The sequence below is a fragment of the Choristoneura fumiferana genome, chromosome 13 (assembly GCF_025370935.1).
Source record: "Choristoneura fumiferana chromosome 13, NRCan_CFum_1, whole genome shotgun sequence".
Lineage (NCBI taxonomy): Eukaryota > Metazoa > Arthropoda > Insecta > Lepidoptera > Tortricidae > Choristoneura > Choristoneura fumiferana.
Genome location: NC_133484.1, coordinates 5,883,649 through 5,900,496, shown reverse-complemented (window position 1 = coordinate 5,900,496; position 16,848 = coordinate 5,883,649). Strand labels below are relative to the sequence as shown.

Genomic DNA, 16,848 nt, shown 5'->3' with positions numbered 1-16,848 from the left:
TTGTTGTTTGTTAGGTATTGTTTCATTCCTTTTATCTGTACAAGTTTGGCATCTCCGATAGCACGCAGATTGTACAGTCACTATGCACAGTCAGCCTAATAAGAGTTATTTATACAGAGAGTCTCTGATGATGGCTTTAGTTTTGCTACTTTTTTAAATATGACCACTGTTACAAATTAAATGTAATTTTAATGTAGGTATGCGATGCAATACTAATTTGACGGCACATTGATAAATAAATATTTATCTTAGAAATTAAATAAATGTCAAAAATTATTTCAAGGCCCCCGTACCAAGAGACAGCTATAACACCGCCATGTCCGATACGATGATTTAACAATTAAACTTTGAGTATCAATAAATCATAAATGATCTAAAAGGCTTATTTATTTATTAGTTATTTTTATTCGACTGGATGGCAAACGAGCAAGTGGGTCTCCTGATGGTAAGAGATCACCACCGGTCATAAACATCTGCAACAACATTAGCGATCCCTTCAAATAGCAAACCTACTGTGTTAAAAATAAAGTTGTGTTAAATACTTGTGATGTATACATATCATTAATAATATTGTAAATCTGTTTTAAAAAAAAATATATACCTCGTTGAGTTTCTTGCCGGATTCTTCTCAGCAGAGGTTTTCCGAACCGGTGGTCGATTTTTTTTTTGACATTCATAAGTGCTTGTTATAGCCTAAATTGAATAAAGATATTTTGACTTTGACTTTGACTTTGAACAGGGGTATTGCAGATGCGTTGCCAACCTAGAGGCCTAAGATGGAGCTTTTTGAAAATGTTAAATAACAAAAGTAGCCTAGTTTTGTGAGTAGAATCGGACCTTGAATTTAAAGCCCCATGGCCATAGACACTCTGTATAAATTTTTGAACAACGTCCTATACAAAAGAATCCATGTATAGGTAGGTACATCCATCATTAATTCGCTTGAGTACAAAACGCTTCAGCGTAGTGTGGTGGTGGTGATAGCTGGGTCTGTGTGATGGATGAGTGTATGTTCTTGCTGCGTGAAGGCGGACGAGCTTCATGAACACATTACATAAGTTTACAGGTGATCAAGGTAATAGTTAGTTAATTTAGTTTTATGTCGTTGGCAGTAAAATGATGGCAGGGTGTTGTCAAATGAGTATTAGCATGTCGAGATCTGGGATATTTTCCTTACAAATGTACCTACTTAACCTACCTAATATTCGTCATCTCTTTTTGTTTTTTTGAACCAATCGAAAAGTAGTCAACACCATTTACGAACGACGGTCAGTAGGTAATACTTTAAAATATAATTTGGCACATTATCCCTAACCCGGAGTGAACAGCTGCATCGGTGGACCGCACTTTTGGGTTGGCGATATTTCGTGGCAATTTGCCGTCTTGTTTTACTGTTGGGCTTGTTAATCATAATTAAATATGCTTTTGTTGGGTAGTAGTTACGAGCACGTTGAATGTGTGTTTATGGTGTTTGCTACATAAGTGAAGTGAGTTGTGGTTCCAAAATTGTAAAGCATTTTTCGATTAACTTTTGGTGTCCTTGAGCTGAAATTTGGCATAAGTACTTATGTAAATCTGGTGACAGTATAATTATCCTGGTAGGGAAATTCTAGTGGTCCGGCTATATAGGATCGTCTCTTCTCGTCAAGTCTTCAACGGTTAATAACGAAGACTTGAATCTTGATAAGTAGGCAGTTTAGATAACTACATAAGTACAGCCAACAAAAAGTGTACTAGTCAGCAAAGGCCTTTATATCCATGCCAAATAAAATTTTGAACAAAAACTTATTCCTTTTATTTTAGCAAGCTTGTATCCCGGCACTTACATATTTCTTCGTGGTGCTCTAAACAATGAGAAACATATCGCTGCCCGCGGGGAACAAGACGATAACTACAAAAGCGTAATTTTCCAAAAAAAATAAAAAAATACTTTGTGCGCTCAAAGTTTTTCGGAATTTATGGGCGAATTTATATTTCAAATTAAACATGAGCTTCACAGTGAAGGAAAATATCGTAAGCCCGTACACACCTGCAAAGTAATTCAATGGCGTGCAGGTAATGATGGCCCAAGCCTTTCATTCTGAGAGATCAGTGCCCTAGTGGGATGTAGGTATATAGGTCGATATGATGAGATAATAACACAAAAACCATGATAATAGCGATTACCATTTTATTCCCAGTGGCAGGGATATATTCCATCCACTCCCGCGACTCGAGCTGTACGGAACGCGACATAAATTTGAATGAACGTCGCTGTTACTCTGAAAATATGCGGAGGTGTCAAGCCATTCATAAAATACACATCGCATTAGCTCGCTTGCATGAATAAGTGCAATTACGAAATGTTCTGTGGTAGTAGGGGAGACCGAGGAGAGCTGTGACAGAGGAGAGTAGTGACAACGTCGATTTTTGGGAACTTATTCACTGCTAGCGAGCTCGCAATAGCGCGCGTTTGATAGCTCTAGACTTGAACTGAAAAACGCGCGCTGTTGCGAGCTCGCTACCGATTAATAAGTTCCAATAAATCGACATTGTCACTACTGTCCTCTGTCACAACTCTCCTCGGTCTCCCCTACTAGCAAAAGCTTTTGTAAAGCATGTTGCTGTAACACTTTACGAAGGCGTCGAGAATATTTTGAAAAGATGGTGTCGTTCACAATTGTTTGTTACTTGCCTTTATATTCTCTGTTCATTACGAACTAGCGACCCACCCGGGTTCGCACGGCTGCAATAAAAAAAGAGGCAATAAAATAAAGAAAGTATACCTATTATTAAGGGTGGTAACTTCATGTATATAGGTATTTAGTAGTATACCTACCACTCTTAACAAAACAAACTTTGTTGCGTTTCTTTCCAGATTCTTCTCGAACCGATGAGATATGTTTTGACATAAGTAAATAAGTGCTTGTTAGAGCCTTAATTGAATAAAGGTAATTTGACTTTGACTTTGAAAACTAAACCTGCGAAGATGTGGCGCTAAAGGCTAGTAGTATTGAAGTATTTTTCTAAAGATCTAACATTAAAACTATCAAAATTTTCATTCAGTTCACTTTCCTGCAGTAAAACAACTACCGTAAACTGCTTCAACTTTGCCCTTTGGCCCCAACATTGCCTGATTTGATTTAGAGTCGATAACTTAGCTCTCTTATAGGTTTTAAACTTTTATCTACACGGTAATTATTATTACGAGGGGATAAAAGTTTGAAAACCTAAAGTGTGCTGAGTTATCGAATCTAAATCGAATCAGGCAATGTTGGGGCAAGAGGGCAAAGTTGAAGCAGTTTACGGTAATTGTTGCAAAAGCAAACGTTTAGACTAGTAAAAAGCTAGTAAACGTTAAAAATACTTATTTTTCAAATTAAGTATTTTATAGAAAAAACATTATTTTTTACTTAGAAAGTTGACTAAACAAAGGTGGAACTCTGTAGGCACAACAAGCGGTGAAGACTCGAAAATTAGTTTAGTTTTAATTGCTTTACAAAAGTTCACTCGTTTACTTTGCGATCCGCGAAAGCTGGCGAAATAGCATTGTTCGTCTAATCGTGTTTAGATGGAGGGCACATATAAGCATAATAAGTATATCTAAGTGTTCATATAGGTATTCTTAGTATTTTATTCATCAGCTCTGTGATGTGCACATAACAGCCTCTACTAAAACTAACAAGGGTACGAGTAGTGAAAGCATTCTTTTAATGTCTTTAAAAATAATTAAGATTTATGACATGACCGTTTTAAATTTACCCCAGTCACCTACCTTTGCTCTATGTAAAATCAACATTAATTCAAATAAGCAATTTTTTGGCGTTTAAAATTAGGTCAAGCAATTTGCAAATATATTCTTCAATAATCAAACATAATTAATCACCGCGACAGTTAAACTTTATAAAAAATAATATTTATAAATTGTGTAAAAATCAGGCGAAATTGCTATAAGATTCACAATTTACTAGTTTTATTTATGTTCTTTGTAACACATGTAAAATCCACTTATTTTTTTTAAAGGAACTTAAAAAAGGCTTCATATTCTCAAAAGTAAAATTAAAAATTAATTACGATAGTGGCATAAAAGGTAAGTATAGTTAAGGTTTAGGTATAAACAAAACAATAGATTGAATTTTAAGGATAAGAAAAAACAAACATACAAACACGTTACACACATGTCACATTTATAATATTAGTACGGATTATGATTTCAGTTGAATACAAAAAAATTGCCTTTATTAATCCTTGTCTAGTTCTAATATTATATTATTCCGTTAACATGAAACTAAAAACCCACTTAAAATTATTACCTATGCCACGTCCGACGCAATCTCGGGTGAGACACGCTCCAGAATTTAGAATGCACCAATAACCCCAAACAATGGGCATACATAAGTGCTTTCGGGTCCCTTATCCCCGGTAAAGTGTCCAGACAGCAAACAGATCCCAGTTTCCCATAGATATTATCGCCTTTTCTACCAATTTCCTCGTATCCTGCGTGCGGTAAAAATAGTGTGGTGCCTCGTTTGGCATTGAGTTGTTGACAGAAAAAATACTACGAATTCTCGTATATACAGCTAACTATTTAGATACCTACCGTAAACTTTAGGAAATTTTGGGGCTACTTTGATAGATTTAAAATGGTTATAAAAGCGCAAATATTCAGAGCTCAATTGAGCAAATGAAGTAAAAAGTTAGGTAATTTATAAAGGTAGGTATTTCACTGTCACAGATGGTCCAAAAAATAAGGACATACGGGCGTAAAAACTGTTTTCCAAAGTAGCCCCTGAATTTTAAAGTAACCCTGTTTTACCTTACGTCGTCGGAGCCAAATTAGTTTATTGCTATCCTGTGGCGACTTTGCAATTGTCCGGGATAGAAACTACCCTATGTCCTTTCCAGAGTCTTAAACTATATTCGTGTCAAATTTTATTTATATCGGTTCGGCGGTTTAAGCGTCGAGAGATAGCAGCGACATACCTACTGACATTATTTCGCATTTACATTATGAGTAAAAGGATACGATTAGTTAATATAAAAATCTCAATTATTATGTCAGCGTGTTACAAATTTTCAACCCAAGTTTATGAATGACCTTTTATACTGTTAGGTAAAGCATCTTTTCAAACGCAAAACCTACTCAAATTACTAGTTGAATACCTGCGATCAAAAGTTAGTCCTGCTAAGTATCTTGACTCGACAGTCCAGTAAGTAAGTCACGGGAGAGTAACTTATCCTCGCACGTAAACAAAGCATTACCGATAACATCACAAACATTTCCTGCCCACTGATGAGTTTTAAAAAACTTCAACTAAAAACTGTCATCACTAACCATTGCGCGTTCACAACTCCTACATCAGCAAACATCTCAAGCTTACCAATCATTGTACAGTGATTCTGTATAAAAAGTTGCTGCTAGTGTTAGGACGCAATGCCTTGGTAGAAGGTAAAGGTGTAAGATAGAAGCTTAGGGTGCATATTTGATCGCTTCTGATGAAAGTGATTTTGTTGCCTGTTACGTCTAAATCCATACAACGTGAGGTTCTCAAACAGGATTCGGGTGGGATCAGGTTCGCAAATGGATTTCGTGTAGATATCTATTAATGTTACGTTTGTGCTGCGATACGAATGTGTTCGTAATGGAAACATATACGGGTTAATTATATCATTGGCGTACCTATGAGTAACATTAGACTAGATAAAATATAATTTACTACCTTTTGCCCGCGGCTTCGCCCGCGTAGAATTCGGCTATCGCGCGGTTTTCCCTCGGCAACTGTGCATTTTTCCGGGATAAAAAGTAGCCTATGTCACTCTCTGGTCCAACTATCTATGCCAAAAATCACGTCGATCCGTCGCTCCGTTTCGACGCGAAAGACGGACAAACATACAAAAACACTAACACACACTCACATTTATAATATTAGTATGGATAGAATGGATTACCACAACACAAAGTACAACAAAAGACTGATACATTATTATACTAATTAATATAAAAACTAGACAACACTAACATTTGCAGTGGCACCCGGGATGTAGGTACTCAGCGTATGCTGTGAGTTAGGGTTCCATAGGAAGCCCTGACTGGCACAGCGCTGATTTTCAGTACACCCCTCATACAACCCCGTTGTCAATCGATGGGTGCTAATTTTGAAAGCATAGATTAAAAAAAAGTAGTAAAATAAAAGGAATTGTATGCAAAGATTAACTTTGACAACAATGTGGGTATAATATTTCCAATATTCCCACGGTATCGGGATAAAATCGCGAAAATTCAACCGCTAGGCAGGAGACAGAGATTTGGCGCCGGTGTTGTTATATACAACACCCCACGGGAATTTGGTAAAATTCTGGAATTTAAATTCAACTGCTGAATGAATAACGCGTGCGACGTCGTCGATAAAAACTGCAGTATTGAATATTTGCCGCATATATTGTACGGAACTCTACACTGCACGTGGTTCGACAGGCACCTGGCCAGTTTTTTTTTAATTTAAAAACTTGTTTCACAGTTTCTTTTTATTTAGCCTATATAGTGTCCCACTGCTGGGCAAAGGCCTCTCCTCTTGACCTCCACAACTCCCGTTCTAACGCTATGTCAGGCTAGCCTTTTGCGCACATGTCCAAATCGTCCCGCCATCCCACTCTGTCTCGACGTTGCTGGCCGTTCTTCGGCACGCACCACGTGACTATGTCGGCACGCACCACGTGACTATGTGAGCCCAACTTCTTGTGGATGCATGCAACAGACGTGTCCAGCCCAGTCCTATTTGAGCTTAGCAGTCTTTTTCCCAACATGCATGCGTGTTTTTGAGCGCTGCGTGGTGTTTCAGATTATGTTTATCCGTTTCACACCTAATATGCTAGGTACACTCTATCGCTCTATCGCTCTTTGGTATTATTATTTAAATGAAACAAAAACAATAAAAGAGTTTTATCCAATAACTTGTTTACGAGTTATGAGTGAGTCATGACAAATAATACGAACAATTAAAGGTACTGACTATTAAAAGGGTAAACAAGGGTAATGATTACAAATGTTCAGTTGTGTTACAGATTTTATGAGTGTTCTATTTTCGATGTTAAAATATTCACACAGGTATGATAAATGTAGCCATTAGCATTTATGATGTACAGGAGCGTATATATTAGAGCTATATACAAATGATTCATGTCTTGATATTTAGGTTAGTTGCTTAAAATCAAAACTGCTGAGTTCATGTTCTAATCTAAAGTCATGAACTGCGATAGTGATGCTGATGGATGACATCATATTTATCTACATAACATTTTTAAGAGTACATTTGCTGTTGTCTTTTTTGACGATCGGATAGCGTAGTGGTGATGAACCCTTACTGTGAAGCTAGGCTAGGCTATATGCTTCACCTTTGTTAATTTCGTTTGATTGACAAAAGAAAAATCGTGTCTAAAATTTTATATAATCTACGTAACTGACATATAACCCAGTTGTTTGGCCTATGTCAGTTTTGATAAGTTTGGTGTCCAGTGGTCATAACTGAAGTCGCATAAAAGATTTAGGCCATCCCGTGGAAATTTAGGTGTTACTGCTCTTTGCCACTAGGACCTACTTTATATGGTGGCAGCATGCTGCTAGATTCAAGCCAACCTTAGCCTACACTGAACAAGAAGCCCCTGATCTTATTAGATTTTGGAGTATGTTTTCGTTATCATTATAAAATGAAAGCGACAAAGTTCATGATCTTATTTCAGCATTATTATTTTTTACGTGTGAAAAAATTAGCATAAGAGGTTTGCACCAAGATAGTAGAACAGCTATACAAGGGAGCTAAAACGCATGCTTCTGATTAATGCAATGTCACAGACGGTGGCGCAATTACGTCACACCGTTTTGCCAACTAAATAGTTCCTAATATTTTATTTTTTATTAATTATTATGTATGTTTAGGGGCTGTTTCACCATCCATTGATTAGTGTTAACTGGCGGTTAGTGTGATGCCGTCTCTATTTCTTTTGATCGAATAGACGGAGACGGCATCTGATTTAACCGTCGGTTAACGTTAATCAATGGATGGTGAAACAGCCCCTTAGTCTGTTAGTTATTTATTTTACGGCCATGTTGCCAGAAATAAATTTAAAAATGAGATGTTTTCCAACCTTCAATGAAAAACAGCACCATATATGAACAACAAGAAGAGCAGGCTTTAATGTTCTTTCTTATTACACGTCCTAAATATGTTATACGGAATCTGCTGGACACATTTAACACATTTAGCCAGCGGGTCCTTCCGATTAGGGGGTACCTTAACAAGCACATTCGCAAATAGTGTCATAAAATGCGGGGGTCAATACATAAGGGGTCAATTACTTACACAGCGCGTTAGTTACAACGAGACCGCGGCGAATAAACAGGACCTTTTAGTGCGGTTGCACTTGGGTTGCGATGGGGAGAGGAAGGGAGTGGGCTCTGTGGCAGCGGCACTTTGAACACTCATCATCATCATGATTATCATCAACCTTAGGACATCCACTGTTAGCGTTTAAAAAAAAACATTTTCAGGAGTGTCAAAATAACTACCGAAATGAATTAAGGTTAGTCTCAAGTGCCACAGGGAAAATATTCTGCGTCTTTGTGGCGTTTTTTTCCCTCATTATAGTTTTGGCAAGGTATTATTGAGTAGAGAAGTAAATTAAGATGATGCTCGGGCTAGCGTGATCAAAATTCTTGCGACTTGTCCTTCCTTTGTGCTAATAAACGTGAGATGGCAATAACGTTTAACCGAATTTCGATGCTCGAATATTCACCAATATCAACAACAAAAACAAATACAAAATTTTCATCGTATTTCCCGCTAACACTGGCAACTCAGACAGTAATAGCGGCAGCAAAGAGAGAAAACCCTAGTAATTTACGATGTAGTTTGTTGCGCCTAAGGAAACACTTTATTATGGCAAGGACTCCTGCGAACTGAAGGCTGTTAGCGATAGCAGTCTCTCGCTTGCTCTTACAGAAATAGTTTGAAAGAGACAGCTGGTATTACTTTGTTTAAATACACATGTTATCAAGATTGGTTTTTGGAGACTTTTTTATTTTTTATTTCAACTCCAAATTGTGTTATTTTTACGGTCATTCCGTTAAATCCTATCGAAAATACAAACTGAAACATAGATGCACAGAAAAACCAGAAAAAGAGACCAGCGCTGGGAATCGAACGCAGGTCCTCAGCATTCCGTGCTGCGTGCTATACCGCTACACCACCACTGGACAGGAGTACAGACACAAATTTCTCCTATGCACCATATATCTCAGATTGTTTGTTTCTTATTTAGTCACTTAAGCAGCATCACTAGCGACATCTATGCTTTAACCCTCATCGAGAAAGTTTCAGAACCCCATTGGAACTAACCGGTCACCCGGACAAGAATGTTGCTGGAGAGTTTTTTGTAGGATAAAACAGGATGTAGGTACCTGGATATGCACTGGTTCTGCGGGGTAAAAGCTTTTTCACTGGCTGGCACTAGGTTTTCAGGCAATTATGTCCGTCACTGCAGCACTGCACAATTTGAGAGTCCAAGCGGTTCACTTCGAGGTATTTTAAATATATATTCTTGAAAATGCGGGAGAGGAGGTGCGCGCGCGATTTGTAGTTTTTTCGAAGAGAGCGATGGCGTGACGTCAACACAGTAGAGCCAACATCACAGATACAAAAATCAGGTACGTTCAGGAATAAGGACAGGGAAGGGAAATTGTGTTGTGAAAGTGTGTAGCGTGCTTTATAAGGTGTAATTTAATTCGGCCTAACCATACTCCCCCGCCTTGGAGTGATACTCCAACATTGAGGACATTTAAAGTGTAGCGAGTACATTCATATTAAAAACTTAATTTTAATTTATTTGAAGCGGGATGAGGAGCTAGAGAAGTTTTTACATTATTAGAGGTATGCTAAGATATCTAGAGAACTATAGAATTTGCAAAATTGAAGATATCAAAAACTTTTTTTTTTTTTACATATTAATAATACTAGGTGATATTTGGCGATTATTATTGAGTGGGAAGTGGACATACACGTACCACAGGGCGTATATAAGTACCAGTCTTAGTTTTAACTTTAACAACTCTGGTAATGCCATCATTACCAGGGTAAGTCTCCTCAACCACGGCAAGGGGCCAACAGAGAAGTGGAAGTTTTTCTTCTCTGACAATTACAACCTGACCCTTTTTAACAGGATTGGAAATAGTATTCCATTTTTCACGACTCTGTAATGAGGTAAGATATTCAATGTGCCATCTCTGCCAGTAAGATTGGACCATTTTATCAATTAGTTTATATCTTTGCAAGCGGTTTATAGAAATGTCATCTAAGTTTACAGCGGGAATGTACTTTAATGGGGTTAAATTTAAAAAATGTGAGGGAGTGAGAGCTAATGGCTCTGAAGGGTCGCTGCTAAGGACACATAAAGGCCTAGAGTTCATAAGCGCTTCGATCTGAACAAGGACAGTATTTAACTCTTCGTAAGTCAAAATTTGGGAGCCAATGGCTTTGGACAAGTGAGTTTTAACCTGTTTAATGTTTCCTTCCCACAGTCCTCCCATATGGGGCGCATAAGGCGGGTTAATTTTGAACTCAATTTTTTGTGGAGTTAACTCACGAATAACTGCCTTATTAAATTCGTCAGAGCAGACTATGGAGTAAATCTCATTAAATTGATTTCGAGCACCTATAAAGTTTTTTCCACCATCGCTGAGAATGAGAGCGACAGGGCCGCGGCGGGAAATGAAGCGTTTGAAAGCAGCAATGTACATTTCAGTTGACAAGTCAGAGACTAGCTCTAAATGAATGGCTTTAGAAATTAAATCCACAAATAAACAGACATAAGCCTTTTGGCTTTTGATTCCACGTTTTTTACCTAGCGTGATATAGATAGGGCCCATATAGTCAACTCCGCATTTTGAAAAACATTTTTGTTGAGTAACGCGAAACTCGGGTAAATTACCCATCAAAGGGTGTAATTCTTTGGGTTTATGTTTGAAACATTTATTACATGCGTGAATTACTCTACGGACCAAACTACGAGCTGGCAGTAGCCAATATTTATGTCTTAAAAGACCGAGGACTAAGCTAGGTCCCGTGTGGAGGTTTATATGATGATAGTGTTCAACTAACATAGAAGCTATTTTGTTTTTAGCCGGTATAAGTACAGGGTGCTTTTGTTCATAAGCCATTGGAGCGTTGTGTAAGCGTCCACCTACACGAAGGATACCTTCATTATCAATAAAAGCGTTTAATTTTCTCATGGGAGTGCGGAGAGATTTATTAGTTTTTATGTCATTGATATCTGAGGCAAAGTGTTTATTTTGTACAGCTTTTATTAAACGAGTTTCAGCTAACTCGAGTTCTGAGACAGTTATGCATCCTTTGTTCTTGAGAATTTTAGCAAATCTTAAAACATACACAATTGTATTTATCAATTTGGGCCACTTGGACAAGCGCTCAGTAAGTGACACAAGCGGATGGGTATTTAATTCCGGATTAATAGTTTGTAGTAAAGATACAGATTTTGATTCTGGCATGACAGTGGGTATATTGTCTTTGTCAAATGAGCTCACAGGCCATTGATCATGAGATAGAGAAAGCCATTGTGGACCTTGGAACCAAGTATGGTTATCTATTAATTTATTTGGAGTGACAGGACGCGAAATTAAATCACTCGGATTTTCATGACCAGGTATGTGGTGCCAAAATTGAGGGGCAATAATTTCTTGGATAGCAGAAGTTCTATTGGCTATGAAGGTTTGCCATCTGTGGGGAGAGGAATGAATCCATGCTAAAGTAATGGTGGAGTCTGAGAATGCAATAATATTATTAACTTTGCATCTGGCATTAAATACTTTAAGAACGGCCTGTACAAGCTGAGCGAGGAGATGAGCGGCGCACAACTCGAGACGTGCGAGGGTTATTTTCTTGAGCGGGGCGAGGCGCGAGCGAGCGCATAACAGCGACACACTGGAAGCGGGTGAGGTAAGTGAGCCTATCCTTAAATATATGACAGCACCATAACATTTTTCACTTGCATCAGCAAAACCTACAAGTGTGATTTCTGAACAGGGAAATACACCTACATGCCTAGGTATTTTTATTTGAGACAGGTTAGAGAGCTCATTCTGGATCTGAGTCCAAATTTTCTGAATGTCGCTAGGAGTATCATCATCCCAGGACAAATCACGTTTCCAGCATTCTTGTACCAAAAGTTTCATATAAGCTGTGAGAGGAGCGAGCAGACCTAAAGGGTCATAGAGAGCAGCAGTCTTTGACAGAATAAAACGTTTAGTACATTTTCCATTTTCAGAGACATCAACTTTAAAAGTGAAACAATCTGTAACTGGGTCCCATCGAAGTCCTACTAACTTTGTTTCTGATTCAGAGTCAAAATTTAAATTCTTTGAGGCACGCGATTCTACAGGTATATTTTGCAAAAACTGAGGTGAATTTGATATGAATTTAGTGAGGTTGAAACCACCACTGGCAAACATTTTGACCAGCTGATCATATAATTGAAGCGCTTCGTCTGGTGAAGGGACTGAGTGAATAAAGTCATCCATGTATGAGTAGAGCGGGGCAACTCGAGCAGCTTCGGGATAATTTTGACCCTCATCGAGTGCAAGTTGGCGAACGACACGCATAGCAAGGTAAGGTGAGCATTTTAGTCCAAATGAAATTCGTTGAAACTCATAGGTTTCAATAGGATCGCGGTCTGCATGAAATCTGAATAATATTCTTTGAAACGATTTGTGTTCTGTGATTAATTTTAATTGAAAATACATTTTTTCCAGATCTCCCGAGATAGCAACAGCAAAGATGCGCAGATTCACTAGTAAGTCAAATATGTTTGTTTGTAAGTTAGGACCACAGTGTACTATGTCATTGAGGCTTTTGCCAGAGGTTGTTTTGGCACTAGCATCCAATACAATTCGAATTTTCGAGGTATCTTTATCAGGGCGGTATACTGCTCTGTGAGGTATGTGATAAGCGAGAGTGGGAGCTTGCGGTTCAGAAACTTTCTCTAAATATCCTTTATCCATATAATCTTGCATTGTGGCATTATAGCCCAATCGTAAGTTCGGGTCAGAGTCTAGTCTGCGTTCAAGCGATAAGAGGCGGCGTTTAGCGGTTTTGTATGAGTCACCTAACTGTCGCGGGTCATCAGAGAATGGCAAAGAGACAACATATCTACCATCAGATTCGCGGGATATGGTTTCATTGAATAGTTTTTCGCATTGTTGCTCTTCCGGACTTAATATTTTGCGCGCAGGTAAGGATTCCAAATTCCAGAATTTTTGCACCATATTATTTAAATTAACATCACTATTTTCTATAAACGCGTGACACGAAACACTCGAGTTTTGTGACGAATACAAATCGCTTTCCGCTTCGCCCATGACTATGTAGCCTAAAGTAGACTGCATCGCGATGACACGTGTTTCGGGGTGAGTGACCTTGCCTGATAACAGCAAGTGCGGGAACAGTCCCGATCCGATAACACAATCGATCTCGGATGGCACGTAAAACAATTCGTCAGCGAGCGGTATATTCATGAAATATTGCAAGACGTTTGTATTTAAACGAGTGGTAGGTAAATTACCTGTGATTTGCTCCACAACAGCGGCTTTGATTGAATATTGACAGCGAGAATCCGTTCGAGATCGAAACACTATCACCGTATAACCGAGCACAGGTTTCACACTCATACCTATTCCGTGTACGGACGAGGGTTGGTAATTAATTTGTAAGTTCAATCGTTTACAACAAGCCTCAGTAACAAAATTCGCGGTCGAGCCTGTATCTAATAAGACTCTTATTTGCGCAGGTTTCACATTACTGTTTACCACATCTACACACGCGGTGGGCACTACGTCGTTATAAAAGCTCGCGTTTATTCTTTTATCGGATGTCAAAAGACATTGATAAGGCGGTTTGTTATTATCAAGGGGTTGCGATTGCGAATTCTGTTGACTGTCAGCCGCCATATTTGTTTTGAACTGCTCGGGCGCCGGTGATTTGACGTTTAGTTGCCGGTGTTGAGGTTGGTAAACAAAGTTGTCCACATGCAGCAAAGAATGATGCTTTTTGTTGCATCTGATACATGTTTTTGTAGATTTGCATGCCTGTACATTATGAAAACCAAGGCAATTTTTGCAGAATGAATTTTTTGTTACTACCGAATATCTATCGTTCGCGTCGAGGTCATTAAATTTCTTACAGAAATATAGCGGGTGTCTTTCGTTATGACAAACAATACAAGTATGCATGTTTGCTTGATTTAGGGAATGATATTGCGTGTTTAGCGGGAGTGGTGAGTTTTGCGGGTTAGTATTCATCACGTATGATTGAAAAGGTTTGTTTTTATTATAGGTATTTTGCGAGTAATTATTTTGCGATTGCGATTTTGCGGGAGCGTTGTATTTGTTGTGAAAGTTATTTTGATGCGTTTTAGCGGGTTCGAAAAGAGTATTTGTTTTCGGTTTTATAGTTAATTGCGTGCGAGTGAGTATTTTGCTTTGGTTTTTAACAAACTTTTCGAGAGATTCAAAAGTAGGCAATTTTTCAGAGCGGTTGTTTTGTTCAAACAATTGGATAGTATCTTTGTCCAGTTTGTTCAGAGCGATATGCGTAACTATGAAATCGGCTAAATCAGGGACTTTGAGTGCTTTAAGTGCTGCAACGGAGGCACAGTATTGTTCGACAAATGAGTCTAGGTTTTGCGGTGTAGCGGTGGTCAAAGGCTTGAAATTGAACATCTTATCTAAATACTGAGTACCTAAAGTGCGTTCATCTTGATATTTATTTACGAGTAACTTCCAAATAGTTTGATAGTTAGAAGCCACGGGAAGAATTCCCGCGATGATCGAGGAAACTGACCCTGACAATTTCGAGACTAGGTATTGCACTCGTTCGGCATCCGTCAGGCTTTCATTTTGATGAATCATCTCATTGAAATTTTGATAGAAAAGCGGCCAACGGGCTGGATCGCCGTTGAATGAAATTAACTCCAAAGCTGGTAACATAAGTTTAGATTTAGTGGAAGGTCTCGGAACCGATTCAGATTTTATTAGAGGTTTCGTCAGCGATTCTTCTATGCATTTGACATGACAGTAAATTTCGTCAAAAGATTCGATTTCTTTAAAAGATGGTACGTAGTTAGGGTCATTTGTCATCCTAGCGCAGTTCAATTGTTCAATTACTTCAGTAAATTCTGACCGTAGTTTGTCAACTGTTTTTGTTCTAACTAGAAAACTTGTTCGAGCTTCCGCGGATTCGACTGTACGGCTCAGATCGTACATATTTTGGAGCAAAGAAAATAAACTTTTACGTTTAGCGTCTAATATTGTTACTTTATCCATGTTTGTAAACTATGAATGTACACACAAAGTATGAAATAAGTAGTAAACCTCGTGCGGTTAGCACGCGGTAACCAAAATGGCGGAATGAAAAAGTATGAAAAATCCAAATTATGAATAATTGAAGCGGTGTGTATGTGAAATAAAGGGCGGTTTTTAATGTGAATGTATAGAGGATCACGGGGAGAAGGACCAACAAAGAGGATGGAGAGTTTTTTGTAGGATAAAACAGGATGTAGGTACCTGGATATGCACTGGTTCTGCGGGGTAATAGCTTTTTCACTGGCTGGCACTAGGTTTTCAGGCAATTATGTCCGTCACTGCAGCACTGCACAATTTGAGAGTCCAAGCGGTTCACTTCGAGGTATTTTAAATATATATTCTTGAAAATGCGGGAGAGGAGGTGCGCGCGCGATTTGTAGTTTTTTCGAAGAGCGATGGCGTGACGTCAAACACAGTAGTGCCAACATCACAGATACAAAAATCAGGTACGTTCAGGAATAAGGACAGGGAAGGGAAATTGTGTTGTGAAAGTGTGTAGCGTGCTTTATAAGGTGTAATATAATTCGGCCTAACCATCCATCTTTTTTATAAATTTCATGTAAAGCCGTTACGCCGATTTAGCGTGAAAGAGTAACAAATATACACACAAACAAATACAAATTGTCGTATTTATGCGTAAAACATTGAAATATTTTCATGGCCTAGATAAGTAAAACAAATAAATGGTGACATCAATTCTAAATAGACACATATACACACACACGATATCATTATAATCCATTAACAATTACGTGTAGACCCAACAAACAACTTCATATTTAATTCCATTTCTTTTTGTAAATTAAAATTTCCCAAAATCCACGTAAACATCCTTGGTGCCGTGTAAACAAAAGTGAAAGCAAACTGTTTTTTTTTTCTTGTATATTTCCACGAAGTTGCCAAACAATGCCGGCGAGATAACTTTTGCCCCTGTTAAATAAAGACGACAGTTTTATTGAAAGTAGGCCGTTTTTCCTTCTGTAATTTCCACGGGATCCTCTGCGACCACGGTTTAAGTTTCGAGCGGTACGAGTATTATACTTATATTATACATTTACATTATACTAACTATTGCTTAAACCTGCGAAGCAATTCAATGGCGCGTGTGAAGTTCCCAATCCGCACTGGGCCCGCGTGGGAACTATGGCCCAAGCCTCTTGTTCTGAGAGGAGGCCTGTGCCCAGCAGTGGGACGTATATAGGCTGGGATGATGAACGTTGCTTGTGACTCTGTCCGCGTAGAATTTGTTTATCGCTATCCCGCGGCCACTATGCAATTTTCCGGGATTAAAACCATCTTATGTCCTTCCCTGGGACTCAAACTAATGAATTTAATCTAAACAGATTCAGTAGTACAGACGTGAAAAGGTAACAAGCAAACAAACAGACTTACAAACTTTCGTATTTATAATATTAGTGGGATTTATTACAGTATTTTACAAAACT

The 16,848-nt window shown here is 38.4% G+C and overlaps 1 protein-coding gene across 1 annotated transcript; it reads right to left on the bottom strand.

Moving 5' to 3' along the window:
• Positions 1–10,006: 10,006 nt before the first annotated feature.
• LOC141434468 (uncharacterized) lies at positions 10,007–13,558 on the bottom strand. The gene has a single exon (XM_074096887.1). It carries the CDS (start codon positions 13,556–13,558, stop codon positions 10,007–10,009), a length of 3,552 nt encoding a protein of 1,183 aa, XP_073952988.1.
• Between the last annotated feature and the right edge of the window lie 3,290 nt (positions 13,559–16,848).

Excerpts from the sequence above, each read along its gene's own strand:
- LOC141434468 (XM_074096887.1), bottom strand. The coding sequence starts at position 13,558 with ATGAATATACCGCTCGCTGACGAATTGTTTTACGTGCCATCCGAGATC.